The sequence below is a fragment of the Anarhichas minor genome, unplaced genomic scaffold (assembly GCF_050575085.1).
Source record: "Anarhichas minor isolate MPS153535 unplaced genomic scaffold, ASM5057508v1 ptg000027l, whole genome shotgun sequence".
Classification (NCBI taxonomy): domain Eukaryota; kingdom Metazoa; phylum Chordata; class Actinopteri; order Perciformes; family Anarhichadidae; genus Anarhichas; species Anarhichas minor.
Window position 1 is genome coordinate 11811764 of NW_027466473.1, and position 14421 is coordinate 11826184.

Here is a 14421-nt window from a genome sequence, read left to right on the forward strand (position 1 = left end):
GCCAAATTAATGTAATGTAATCTCTCTTGATTGGTTTGCAGTGGAATTGTGTGTTAGACAAATTCATGTAACATTCAGTGTGTAAAAGTGAGAAATCTTGCTTGAAACAAAACACGTTCTACTTGCTGCTGCTTTAAAGAAATCTAAAGGAAAAAAGTGTTTTTGCATGTCTGCGGGATACTGTGGGTTGACAGTAAAAAGAAACATTTAATGCTTAATATTTGCTATAATTTATGAGTTATCAAAATAAATTCAGTGCATGGAGTATATGGAAGGTGCATTGAAGGATATAAACCAGCTCTCACACATCGGCTAGCTGGAATACTTCACTGAAGATGCCTTACCTTGGACGGTCAATCCAAACCCCGGAGTGGAGGCCCATTTGATGACATGGGGTAAAAAGTGGGTACGGATGGTAGCCCACTGTGTAGGGCATCATGGTGGGATATGGATACATGCTGGGGCCCTTCAACTGGGACTAAGCTGGAGGCACTGCCTGTGAGAAGGAAATGCCAGGGTCTTGTCCATGCTCCCTGCCCTGAGGATAAACACACTTTCTTCTTCTGGGGGCGGAACTCATAATCTGGTATGATATAACAAAGCAGAGAGTCAGAGGTTCACCATCCATACCAGAACAGATTAAAACTGAATACACATCCTACTGTATATCTGCACACAAGACTTGCCAGTAAACGTGCAGTAAATGTTCATTATCCTCTCATCAGTATTGTCCATACTGGGGAATTGCTGTCTATGCATGTGTTTCAGTTTGTGAGCCACTTCATAGTAGGGCCTCTTCTGCTCCTGACTGAGCTTGGACCACTCACAGCCCAGCACAATACTGGTGTCTATCATGTCGGCTCCAGGGCAGATTTTGCGAAGGGCGTGTTGGCGGTGGATATGAGACCACACAATAAAGGCATTTGGTGGCCGTTTAATGTATCCATTCTTGTCTTGGCCGGACTGCCACTGCTTCAGATCTGAAGAGGACATTTGGGGAGACTGATTTGTTCGCTCACAGTTGTAGAAAACATTCAGAATTACACACAAGGTTTGTGTTATGCCTATCATTACTAAACATTTTAGGGCACAGATGATTGGTCTGTGATGATTTTGGAGTTCTGTATATGTGAATTAAAGCTCATATAACAAATGCTGATTGCAAGAAATTTAAGATTACCGATTCAAGGAGACCGATTTCCACCAAACAAAAAAAACAGATGAAATATTAGAGATGACACAATAAATCTCAATAAAAACTTTTTTGACTTAATGTAACAATGATTTTATTTTAGTATCTCATGATTTGAACGTTAAAATGTCACTTCACAATTGTAATTTGATTTAGTATCTCATAATTAGGATGTTTTGATTGATGTTATTCCAAACATTTCATCTTTATTTTCCTGGGTCTCTGCTTCCGTTCACATCTCAGCAGGACTAGCACACACAGGCCCGATGGCATACTGTACCTTCCTCCGGGCGGGATGGTAAAGCTGGTAACCGGACTGTCACCTCAGAGTGCGGGTGTGAGGTGGACTGCATCTGGGTTCAGGGGTTCTCCAGCTGCATCCCGTGGATCAGATTCCGCTGGACGTGACCGGAGATGGGTCCAAAACCTGCGCAGACCACATGGCCTCAGTTGGAACAAGTTCTGAATTTGAAGACGGGAGATTACCACCGATATCAACCTTTTCCAACCAACTAAAACGGTCCCAGAGAGGCTGGATCCTGGCCCGTGTCTCTGGTTTGCGGACCCGGTTCTTGTTTCTCTGGAGATCAATAAAGGCCTATCTTATCTTATTAATGTACATTTTATTTCCCCATGAAGATTGTCTAGTTTTATTATTCAAAGCCTTCTATGCACTGTCCAAGAACACAACTCTGGAGGTAAATACATTTTGTAAATTTATTACTTGGTTCAAAAGTTGTCAAAACTACATTTCATTAAGTTGAAAAAATACTAGAATCAACCCCGGAGCATGATGCAAAAAGCCTACAAGGAGATTTAATCTTTAATGTTATAATTTAATTTCAAATGAAGTACAGAAAATATAGAGTACAATCAAATGAAACAAGCTGTACCGAAAAAAAAACAAAAAAAAAAAAAAACATGGTTCCCTTTAACTAAATTGTTATTAGTAGCTCCCGTATGAACATAACCTTACAAGTAAACTAAGAAAAGTATTAAACTAATAACTATGGAATCATTCCTCAGAGTAACAAAATAAAGATTTGGTCATTTGGAGTGCAGTGCCTCAGAAAATGACAACAGGCTCTGCTTAGCTGTTTGCACATCAAACAGAGAACTATACCCAAACACAAAGTCACACACACTCATTTACTCTTTTCTCTCACACACACACACACACACACACACACACACACACTTCACTCGAGACGCCCAACACCCGTTAGATTGATCCCAACCTTAGAAATCCTTTATTAAAACTCAGCTAACGAAAGAAAATGTCCTCCAATGTGTGTAATCCATGTGAGTATTTTCTAGTCCACAGTTTGTGAGGTGCACCAAGAGAGCTGCAGGCGGAAAAATGTTTGCTGGCAAAACTTGTTTGTAATTAAAGGTACATTGCTGTGTTGACCCACACATTGAGAGGGGAGCCACTGCCTTAAACACAGAAGAAGTATAGAGGATTGTAATGTTCAGTCTTGTAGATGGTGACCATCGTTGACCCTCTTTTCCCGAAGCCTGTTGGCAAATACTGAAAAAAAAAAAAAACTTATTCTGTACCTCTATCCATAAACAGTGTCTGTATGAAAAAGTACAATAGATAGAAGAGATCTATGTGGGTCAGAAAGCAATGCTGAGATAAAGTCACGTGTCCCACAACATCATGTCTGAAGCAACATCAGGAGGAGCATCAAAAGAAACTATGAATGACTAGTATTCAAAATAAAATACTGACTGAACCCTTTATCAGGCATTAATCTGACAGAGGCATCCAAAATGGAAAGTAGAGGAAAATTGTAACTTTTAACTGACTAATTATTGTAATATAAAGAGTTTATATTAAGAGTTTACTATGTCATAAACAGTAGTTTAGGGACATTTGTTCTGAGCAGTTCAAGGTTTCACTCATGTTGTCTTTTAAACATCAATAAAACTGTAGGTGTCCTACTTTACATTGACTTACTGAGAACTGCTTCGGGCCTGATAAAAAGAGGAGAGGGGAGGAAACGGATGTAATATGCAATTCATCCACTGAAATATGTCCCAAGAATAAATACCACGATGCAGCGTTATCTCAAGGCAGAGACCCATCCTGCCCCCTGCTGGAGGGCCAGAGTACGGATTCAGTATGCACCAGCAACATTATGTTGCTGTTCTCTCTGGCAATAATGTAATGGCTTAAATTTTACGATTAAGTTTGGTTGAAATGATTCATTTTATTGTAATACCTCAGGCTAAAATGCTAAATGAAGGCAGCAATGCCATTTGTAGTGGAGTTAATCCTACCGATTGATTCTCTGTACATTTACAGAGAAAAAAACCTTTTGCAGTGATTTTTTGTAATGGAGGAGGACATACTGTAGTTCACATATAAAAACAGCTAAAGAGGAGCTTTTCCCCACAGGAAAGTAATGACTCGCGGCTGTGGGTTGACACCTTCCCTGCTCTTCAGGCGTCCTCCTGTGTGACATCATTCCACACATCAAATGGGTGAAGGGCAGCAGTGGGCACTACCCCCCATCCTCCAACATCATGTCGACAGACTGGCATGGTGAAGGATCACTGGCGCCGGCTCAACCAAAGACAGCAGAAGCAGAGAGAGAAACATGCAAGGTTGTCTTCAAGTACAGCAGTCCTCTGGTTCACACTCTCAAAATGTCAGACATGCACACTCACACTCACACTCACATTTGCACTCCTTCATTTCCCAAAGCTGCCAAAGTTAGCGAAGGCATCCTGTTTGGGTGGAACCACGGCTGGGGTGATGGAGTGTGCTAGGCCCACTCCCATGCCAGCCATAATCACTGGAGTGGCCATGCCCATATTCATGCTCATGTTCATTCCCACCATGCCTTGGTTTACAGGAATTCCCCCCATCCCCATGGTCCCCGTGGTCATTGAAGGGGGCATACTCGATGCCATTGATGCAGGCATTCCCATCGTCATTGCATTGCTTGCCATCATGGGATTGGCTGGTGGTCTGCTGGGTGTAACGTGGGGCGGGGAGCTGAGGTTCAGTCCTCCGAAGCTCTGGGTCAACAGGCTAACCGGAGGTACTCCTGTGCAGACACATATGGAGAGGGAGGAGTTAATCCACTCTGTTTGTTCAGATAGTTACACTGACCAGTCTAAAATGTTAAAATGTTTACTAGATATAGAAAATAAATCACAGTATTGAACACAATACCTTGTTGCTGCATGATATTGTTGAGTGTGGGCGGTGTCTTCGTGGGGTTGAGGCCTGCTGATAGGAAGTCCAGACTGATGTTGACGGAGGGGTCAGACCAGGTTGACCCTAATGATCCTGGACCTCCAACACCAACCTTCTGCTGTTGTCCTATGGGCTGCTGAGATGTCATGCCTCCCAAGCTCTAAAATTAATTACAAATATTTTACACAAAGAATATAGTTTTTCCTGACATGTAGAAGAAAATAAACATACCGTTAAGAACACAAAATTAAAAACTGAAAGCAATTAACAGCCTCAAACTGGTTTCTAACTCTTAATATTTATTGAAAATTGGAATAAAAAGCGTTCTTTAAGGGTGCACCGACATAAATCTTTGATTAGGTTTGCAGCATTGCTGAATGAACCTTTCACATTGTTCTTTTGATCCGGGTCTCTTTATTGCAGATTTTCACAATAAACAAACCCATTGCATCTCATCTAACCTCATGTACCTACTTAGCCTTCCCACCCACCAGACCTGCACCACCATTAAATACACACTGGAAGCATCTGGGTTATTCTTTCAGTGGAATTCACTATCTTCAACATTTTTTTAGATTTTCATACAGTTTGAGACAAGCTAGTCCTCCCTGTGAAATATACCGTACCTACCTGCTGAGAGCGAGAAAGGGGCATGGTTGGCATTGATCCTGGCGTTGCACCTCCCAGAGAGAAAGTCATGCTCTGAGAGGCACTCAGTGTTGTATGCGGATTGGTTAGTTGATGGTTGACTCCGCCCAACAGGTCAAAGAGCTCGGTAGAAGGTGGGGTAGTATTAGAGGCCGGGGCTGCGGTGGACTGGACGCTGCCAAACAGGTCAGTGACGGGATGGGAGGGACAAGAGCAAGACGAAACTGGTGTATTGGCCGAGAAAGTGCTCCAGTCCCCAAATTCTCCATTTCCATTGGGTGGTGCAGCAGCTGGCCACAAGAGAGTTGTGATATGTTTAGTTGTGATTGTAACATTCATCTTTTGACAAGAACTGCAAACAAAAAAAATCTAAATACATTTTAAAAGTATGTATTAAATGGCTTTTTTCACGGTGGACTTTCACTCTTAACACTGGTGGGTTTGCCCAGTTAGTGCAATCAGTGGAACCATGGGTCTTGGTCCAAACGGACTCTGGTACGGTGTGTTTGTGGTGTGAAAACAAAAAGACCAAACTCAGGAGAACTAAGATGAAACAATGTATAATTTTGCCACTTTGTCCGAACCAAATGAAACGGATTACAGGAGTGAAAGCACCTTCAGATTAACACAGGAAGAGCTGAGAGAGGCAAGAACAAGTTTACCAGCGGAGGTTGGGAGGCTGGCAGAGGCTGCAGGAGAGGAGAAGTCTGCAAAGCCACCAATGAGGTCTGAACTGCCACCTGGATGGAAGGACACACACACATGTATGTACACATGTAAGAGTGACACAACACCACCCACATTTAAAAAAACAAACAAAAAAAAACACCTTCTTGGCCTCCATTTCTTCCATATCTTTGTTTGTGTAAAAGTTTGTAAGTACCTGTTGCAGTGCTCTGATTGGATAAAGGGTCAATCACTAGCAGGTCAGCTAGACCGCTACTGGAAGACTGCCTGACTGATGACTAAAGACAGAAATAAAAAGACACGGTGATTAAATGTGTACTCTTTAAAATGTATCCCACATTTGGAAAAGTGTGAGTGCGAGTACCTTCTCCTCTGGGCTCTTGTCTCCAGTATAATGGGCTGCAGCACCGAGGTCCAAAGCCTTGCTGCTCGTTGCTCCGCTGCGTTTCCGCGTGGTGGTGGTGGTGGTTTCTGTTGCTTGTGTGATTTGGATGCTCTTTGTTGTGACAGTTTCCTCCTCATCTTTGAACTCGAGGGTTTCCTGCCTGCCGTTTCTCGACGCTCTGTCCTCCTCGTTGTCACTAGAAGAGGCAGCGTTTTGTTGCTTTGCAGTTATTGTACGTCTGTGTGTGTTTGTTTATGTGATGGATAACCCAAGACAGTAGAAAGTAATGTGTAGAACTGTGCAGGAGGACATGGTACGTTTACCTGATTCTGTCGGGCGAGTCGTCTCGTTCCTTCTTTCTGAACTTGTTGAGTGTGTCGTCGATGGTGCTGCCGATCTTGTCACTGATCTCTCCGAGCTTCTCGCTAAAGGGGAAAGCTCCTCTGCTCTTATCCCAGTCCTCATCCCACTTACTGCGATCCAACTCATTTGCTGGAAGGAAGAACAAAGAAAAGGACAGAGAGAGAGAGAGAGAGAAGACTTTTGAACATGAGCAGCTTCACAAGCATCCACCAAATCATACTAGTCGTATCAAGCTCTTAATTCGCTGAACAATGTTGTGTAAAAATGCCGATCTATAACAAATATAAAACACTAAAACCAACAATAACATTAGAGCTGCCGCATTTTGATAATTTTTGATTAATTGTTTGGTCAATAAAATGACTCCTAACACACATCAACACATTGTAGAAGTTGGACCTGGAAAATGTTTTGCATTTTTGATTGATAAATCTTTTAAATGATCAATTTAAATAATATCCTCACACACCAACATCCAAAGTTAGGATGCTGTTCTGTGTTTCATATATTTGAAGACATTTTTTGGGCTCTTGTGATGTGTGCCATTTTTTTGACAAACCAATATCACAAATTCCTCGTTATTACGGGAAATTCAAGTTTGATTCAAAAAGTCTCACGCTTGCTTTACATGTTGTCCTTCCTCTAATTCATTTTAAGACCTCTGGGTTTGGATAGGGGAAGTTATTATTATCATTTGAATCCACATCTGACAGCTGTCAAAGGAGATGTAGTGAATTACTTACAGATCTTAACGCTGCCGCCTCCTCCTCCTCCTCCTCCTCCTCCTTCTCCACTTCCTCCTCCTCCATTTCCTCCTCCTCCTATACTGTCAGAGGAGACTCCAATGTATTTATCTTTGTTCTTTTTGGCTTTCTTCCTCTCCTCTCTCAGTCTGTCATCGTCCTGGATGAACTCGACCATCTCCTTCACCTTCTGACGCACATTGATGCCCTGATCCTTACCATTCTCATCTGAACACACACACACACACACACACACACACACACACACACACACACACACACACACACACACACACACACACACACACACACACACACACACACACACACACACACACACACACACACACACACACACACACACACACACAAGTAAAACAGGATGACTACTGGCCAGACTTTTTGACATTTGTTGTAGATAGTAACTTTGGTGACATTCTGACCTTTCATCTCGTGTCACCCACTGTGTAAAGGCACGGTGTCTTTACAATGAAATGTCAGATAATTCATGACATTTGCAGAGATATTAAATGTCCCGAGAGGATCAATCATAATGTTTTTGGTTACTCTAGATCCATCACCAGGTCAAAATGTATTTTTGTATGCAAGAATGACCAAAATCAAATGGAAGTTTCACCATGCACACTGTATTCATTCTCCCCAGAGGATGAACCCGTTCTATCTTGGACACTTTAGACGTAAAGAATAAGAAGAGAAAGAGCTAGCTAATTTCGATTTAAGAGACTCACCAATCAAGTTGTAGTTCTCTAGAGACCGCAGGTCGTAGATGTGTTCTCGGGCACTGGTGACGACTCTTTCAGACCCGTTCCTGATCAGATAGGCCAGCAGCAGTAAAGCCTGGAAGAGAGGGACAGTATGAGACGTGATAAGAGACCATGCAGGGGATGTAACCAGAACCACTCAGTGAGCAATAATCTTTACTCAACTGCCCCTACTCTTAAACGCATCTTAATTATGCTCTAAAAAATCTAAACAAATTCATTCTTCCTAGGCTCTTGCATAATTTATCATCTTTGCATATAAGGCTTGTGAGTATGTGGGCAGGATTCAAGAATGTAGTTGATATGCACTGCTCTGATCTTTGCGCTATACATATACAGGATTCATACATACATTGCATACATACATACATAATTGTATGTAAAGTAAAAAGAAAGAAAACCAGAGAATCAGTAAACCTAAAAAGTGTTGATCCAGTCACTCGTGTAAACACTGGAACCCATGTGGGTGTCTGACTGCAGGAACAAAGACGCCCTGAGACTCAGCTTTCCTCAATCCTGATAAAACGATACAGAACTGCGCTGCACAGTACAACACGACACATATACAACACAAGCACACACCACCTGGGAATCAACCGAATAACCATACCTTGTAGACTCGTCTCCAGTTTTTCTTGTTATCCTTCAGCATCCTGGTCCACAGCATGTTCATCACCTCTGGGAACTGCTCGTACATAAAGGTAGATCTACACACACAAACACACAGTAAAACATATTATTCTGCTTTAGGTAATCCAAGTGACCGGAGCCTCACTTGTCTTCTGGACAGAACTCTTTTTTTCTTCTAAATAAAACACCGTGTGTCTAATAATAACATGGTTTACCTGCTAGCTTACTGATAACCTGCATGTATTTGCGTGCACATACTGAAACTGTGTGTGCGTGTGTTACACATACTTGGCTATTTCTCCCATTAGCTGACCGGAGGGTCCCCAGGGGTCGTCATTGGTGGCCTCTCTCACCTTGGACTCGATCTCCGAGTAGTTCATCACCACATTAGTGCTGTTGACACAAACATACATTTCCTTCATGGTTACTCCAATAAAATATCTGTATTACCATCAATATTTCAATTATAGAAAAGGTGAAACAGTGTGGCTTCGTTTTCTTTTCATTCTGTTCACTTATTGTGATCACAGAGCTTTTTATTGTCAGTCTTTCGGTCCGTCAGCCTTGCTTGTTATCAGCAAATGTTCTGTGCCGATTCCCTTCACACTCCGCTCGTCTCATTTCCAGAGGTCAGGCTGACCAAAATACAGACACCAAAAACACACACATTGATATATTTACACAGTAGAACACACCCAAATTCAATGAGGGTGACTCTGAAATGACAAACAATCCCTCTGGCTAGCAGAGCGTCATTATCATGTCTAACTTCTACACAACAGATGTCTACCTGCTGCTACACATGGCAACCCCGCACTCATGCAGCACAAACACACTGAAGCAAGAACTGTGGAAAACAGGATTACCACAACGAACAGCTACATTCATGCAGGCGTCATAATACACAGTGAAATCAAGTAAGACCAGGTGAATCTCAGCTCTCTGAATTATGAATGTCTTGACCACTGCACTTCAAAAGGACAGGCATGCAGACACACACACACAAGCATATTCACATGTTCAGGACACAAAGGGTGACACAAGGGTGAACACAGCCAAAAAAAAACATCAGCAAGGTCTGCCTCCTGCACTCTTTGATTTTGTGTTCTCCTGTGTGTGCGTGTTGCATCTTTTGGTGGGCGTGGCTTGTGCTACAGACTCCTGGCAACAAAACCCAGCCAAAGCACTGCAAAGTGAAATGCATCTCTCTCTACCACGACCTAAACTACTACTACTTCAGCCTGCCACTCCTTCTTAAACTGGCCTTTTCCAATTTCTACTCCCCGCGTCTGCCAATCTCACGTTCCCATCATTACTCTTTCATTACGCAGCACCTTTCCTCTCCGTCTCTTTCTCCTCTGAGCTCTGCCATCCTCCCAGCAAAAGAGAATCAGAGGCACCTTCAGTACAGGAGCTGCCCCTTTGACGGTGTTATTGTCAGCAGATAAGACTGACACAGACAGCGAGAGCACCATAATAGCGTGACTCTCAATCTGCAGGAAAAGCAAGGCCACTGCTGCCAGCTCTGTTAAGGTGGATCAATAATAGAGTGTATTCATCAGGCCCAGCCAGGCACACCCAACAGCTGATTGGTGTTTATTACTCCATCTAAAGCTCTGTTGAGCTCTCCATCTGTGCTACCTTCGTACAGTATATTCACTCGTCTTATCTTCTTTCTTTAGTCTATTCACCCATCTTTCCTTTATGCAACTTTCTTCTGTCTAGTTACTCTTTCTTCCTTGTCACATTTGCAATATAATTGGTCCTTTAAAGAGCGGAGCCAACGGGAGACTGGAGAGAATGTAGGATCTCAAACTGTTAGCAGACAGACACACAGGGATGTAAATGTGGCAAATAAAGACATGATATGGAATATAAATGACAGGATTTAGACAATATGTATGTAAGAGTTCATCAGCATCCCTAAAATGAAAAGATGCTTTTGGCATGCTGTACCCTCTATCTAACAGTAGTCTGCATTTAACCTTGTTTGCACGATTGTTACCAAAATGCAAGTGCAGATTAATAACCCAAAGGGAGCTGAAACCTTCAAGTAATTATGCACCTAATATGAAAAAACACAGTACAAGATAAAGATAATTAAAAAAAGACAGCAACACTGTAACTTAATGAGATGATAGCTTGCTGGTATGTTTTGTGTTAGAAAATAAACTCCATGGCCAGTTTATTACACCTATAGAATAAACCACTGAAATGTTGATCGACATACAAACTCTTCAAACTAAATCTAAATGACATAATCCACAGCAGCTGTAGAAAAAACCCTAAAATGTTGATGAACTAAAAAGGGAACTAAAAAATGAAGAGCAACTGAAAAAACAGAAACGCTTTTGGTTGAATTTCTCTGGTGTGAGGATGTTTGCATGAAACAATGGGATGTACTGATCTGTAGCACTAGGAGTGGGCAATATGGCCAAAATCTTCCATCACCATATAGGTCATTTCATATCTCCATATCACGACAAAGCATGTTTACTGATAATTCAATAAATTAATCGTCTAAATGAAATGACAACATGGTAAAGCCTATTTTTGTATACTCACATGTGAATGACATACTGGACAAATGAAAAGCACTGAGTATTTTCTCATTTAATTAGGTACTTTACTGCAATCTGATAAGATTTTCTGCTAAATCTGAGTTAGTATGTGCTTATAATTTATTTACACTACGTAATTGTGTATCACGATATCTCGATATCTGATTTCGTCACGATAAGATTCCACCATTTTGAATTATTGCCCAGCCATATGTTGCACTATAATCGATATCAGTCCAAGACTGGCCGAAGCACTAGATCATAGATCAGAAAACAAATACAAGACAAACAAACTACTTAAAGGAAGATCGAGGGTTATTTGCTCAGGAAAAAGACTCAGATTCACAACGTTATTGCAGATTCGAGTCAAGTCAAAGCTGTATTGATGAAATTGAGGTATAAAGTCAATCCCACATGAAACTGAGATTAGAGTCAGTGTTTAGGAGAAGTATCTAAAAAGTTGTCTAAAAAACAGTCTGTTTTTATGAGATACGGTTGTCCTTTAAATAAGTCAACATAATGACTCTAATGTGTATAGAAAGTATATTTGTGAGATTACTGAACCAACATTAATGACAAGAATATCATTATATTTATATAATGTTTATGTTTTACCTTGGTCCAGTCTATTTCTGTGTACATAGACTGAGAGCAACAACAACAACAACAACAACATGGTCCACTTCCTTATATGTGTACATATACTCAGCCAATACAGCTGATCCTGGTTATTGTTACTCTATGAAACATATGATGACAGCTTCCTTTGTCAAGCTACTTAAAAATTATTTTATTGTATCTACCATAGACCTAGTCCTCCGGATAGTGACACCATCCTCTTCACAAGTTGTTTACTTGGTTATTAAATAAAGGGACCGGTTACCAGAAACAGGTGTACTTATATACTATATACTGCACACTATACTTACAATAATAGATATCACAATGAAGCATGCGCAGTCTAGTGCTCAGATAAACAACACAACGTAGGAGGACACCAGCATTACACTACAACAGTACGGTCTGTTTAGCCGACCAGCTTTGTTGTCTTAGCTGGGCTTCGTTGAGACATGTTTGGTCGCTAATTGATTGGATATGTGCCATCCACAAACAATTATCTTGCCTCTTAGCCTTCCACCATCAGTGCTTAGCTCTCTACTCGGGATATAATGTCAGGTGGATGCACGGTGGAGGCAGCAGGCATCACCAGGCTGACACAGGGCGTGATTCTGCAGCAGCAGCACCAACAGAAACAGTACACAGAGCCGAGATGGGCTCCTCACTGCTAGCGGAATTAGCTAACTGCATCGCGTTCGTTGTGGCTCGTAAATAAATGAATCAACAGTGTGTGCTGTTGTCTTTTTTCCCCGCCCCCTGTATGGACAAGCGATTAAAAACGCACGATGGTAGAAGCCACCGTAAAGCACTCGTCTCTATTTATGCCACAAGGTTGAAGGTTGGCAGCTAGCCAGCTAGTCGGAGCTAACAGCTGAGGGGCTATCGCCGTGACGTCACGGCCCTGTATCCGTTGCTGATGCTGCCGAGCTAACGTTAGCCGGGTTAGCATAGCAGCCACTCAGCTCCACCTGCTCCTCGGTACTCACGCTTTGTCCACCAGCTCTCGGACTTTCCACATATTCAGCATCTCCGTCCGGATACTGCGGGCTCGCCGCCTCGATGGTGCGTCGCCCCCGTGTCTCTAGGCCCCCCCACAAGACAGACGAGGTGTCCGGTTATCCGACGACAAAATCCCCGTTACTCCTCTATTAGCTTCCCGTAGTAACAGCGGCCGCTGCGGTTCACGGATCGCCCCCCAGTTGCTACGGAAACGTCGTTCTCCGTCTACGTCACGGGAGCGTCGCGATGTTCACTCACAGCAAATTGACGCACAATGAACGTGCTATTTGGGGCCAACGTCTTCTTACGAGCAGAGTTTATCTTCATGATGCTCTAAAATCTGATTTATTTATATTCTATATATTATATTTCTAAGTTTTCACACCTCTGACAAAAAATGACACGTTTCACGTCACTCTGTCTAAAATATTGTTATCTTCCTTTTAAAACCAATAATGTTTAATTTTAGAATTATACAATGTAAAAGTATTGTTCCCTCAATGATATAGAGCTGCCTCTGGGCTGTTAAATACATTTTAAGTCATATTTGACTAACAACTGCTGATTATCCCAAATTGGTTGATCATATTATTCACATAAGATAAACCTTTATTTTAGATGTGTCAGTATATGAAATAAAAAGGGTGTAAGTTGAACGAGTATAGGTGAAAATTAATACGGAGAGAAAAGAGAAGAAATATATTTCATACAGCAGGAAAATACCGCCCTCTACTGACAGAAGTTAAGTATTGCATCATAGTGTGCTTACAGATCTTGCAGTAGTTTGACTTTTCAGTGGAAGGATGGGCTTAAAGATAAAAGTATAGGCTATTTTATTCAGATCTCGAGTAAAGATTAAAGATTTCATAGAATTTGTATTATTTATTCAAAGTAACGGTTGTTATGAATCTCTATTTATTTGAATGAAATGATCACACTGGAAAACATCTGCTCAGGCTGCACAGCTTACATTACATGTGGATCTATAAATACTTATATATGTATTTATGCATACACAATTACGCTGGTTGCACAGTGGCCATGTACAATATCTAGATCCTCTCAGGCATTATTGGGGCTTTGAACTGTGATGAATTGTGAAGTGATGGATTTAAATTCATCCTGATGCTGTAAGTAGATTTGTGCACGTTCAGATCAGATTATTTGGTTCAAATGCTGCAAATCTGCTCAAGAGTGATGGCAGTTCATGTCATATCACCACACCCACAATAATTGTTTACAGTAAAATAGATGTCTGTTTTGGTTTCTAATTGAATAATTGCTTTTTTTAATGCTCATAAAAAGTATACTCAGCATTTACATGTAGCCAACGCGTCCACATTAATATAACCCTCCAATATAATACATATGATTAAAAAATGGGCCATTCTGCATCACAAATACTTTCTATTTTGGTACAAATCAACATGATCAACCAATGGTAGTGTAGGTGTTGCTATCTAGAATACAATATTTTACCATGGCTGCATGATGAGCCATATGGCCCATTGTAAGCACCTTGTTTGTCTGTGTTGACATACTTTTCTGTTCGAAAATGAACATATTTCACAAAATGTAAATGTATAATTGCATTTAAAAAGG

General features: G+C 41.4%; 2 protein-coding genes across 2 annotated transcripts; both read right to left on the minus strand.

The window, feature by feature from the left end:
- Positions 1 to 340: 340 nt before the first annotated feature.
- LOC142959911 (sex-determining region Y protein-like) lies at positions 341 to 3726 on the minus strand. Its single transcript, XM_076101423.1, is given in 5 exon segments — positions 341 to 526; positions 528 to 583; positions 738 to 991; positions 1482 to 1772; positions 3707 to 3726. Coding segments are annotated over 5 exon segments (807 nt in total).
- On the minus strand, positions 2426 to 12994 carry LOC142960648 (clathrin interactor 1-like). The gene is made up of 12 exons (XM_076102585.1): positions 12807 to 12994; positions 8930 to 9034; positions 8622 to 8718; positions 7979 to 8087; positions 7230 to 7457; positions 6447 to 6615; positions 6103 to 6319; positions 5935 to 6016; positions 5714 to 5791; positions 5034 to 5341; positions 4380 to 4563; positions 2426 to 4251 (listed from the first exon to the last, which is right to left on the minus strand). Exons 1-12 carry the CDS (start codon positions 12845 to 12847, stop codon positions 3893 to 3895), a joined length of 1977 nt encoding a protein of 658 aa, XP_075958700.1. The 5' UTR covers positions 12848 to 12994; the 3' UTR covers positions 2426 to 3892.
- Between the last annotated feature and the right edge of the window lie 1427 nt (positions 12995 to 14421).

What these genes read in the sequence shown, in the direction of transcription:
- LOC142960648 (XM_076102585.1), bottom strand. Translation starts at nt 12,847, where the DNA reads ATGCTGAATATGTGGAAAGTCCGAGAGCTGGTGGACAAAGC. An exon ending in CGAGAGCTGGTGGACAAAGC is followed by an intron (nt 9,035 to 12,806) that starts GTGAGTACCGAG and finishes TTGTGTCAACAG; the next exon opens with CACTAATGTGGTGATGAACT. An exon ending in CCCTTTCTCGCTCTCAGCAG is followed by an intron (nt 4,564 to 5,033) that starts GTAGGTACGGTA and finishes AATTAATTTTAG; the next exon opens with AGCTTGGGAGGCATGACATC.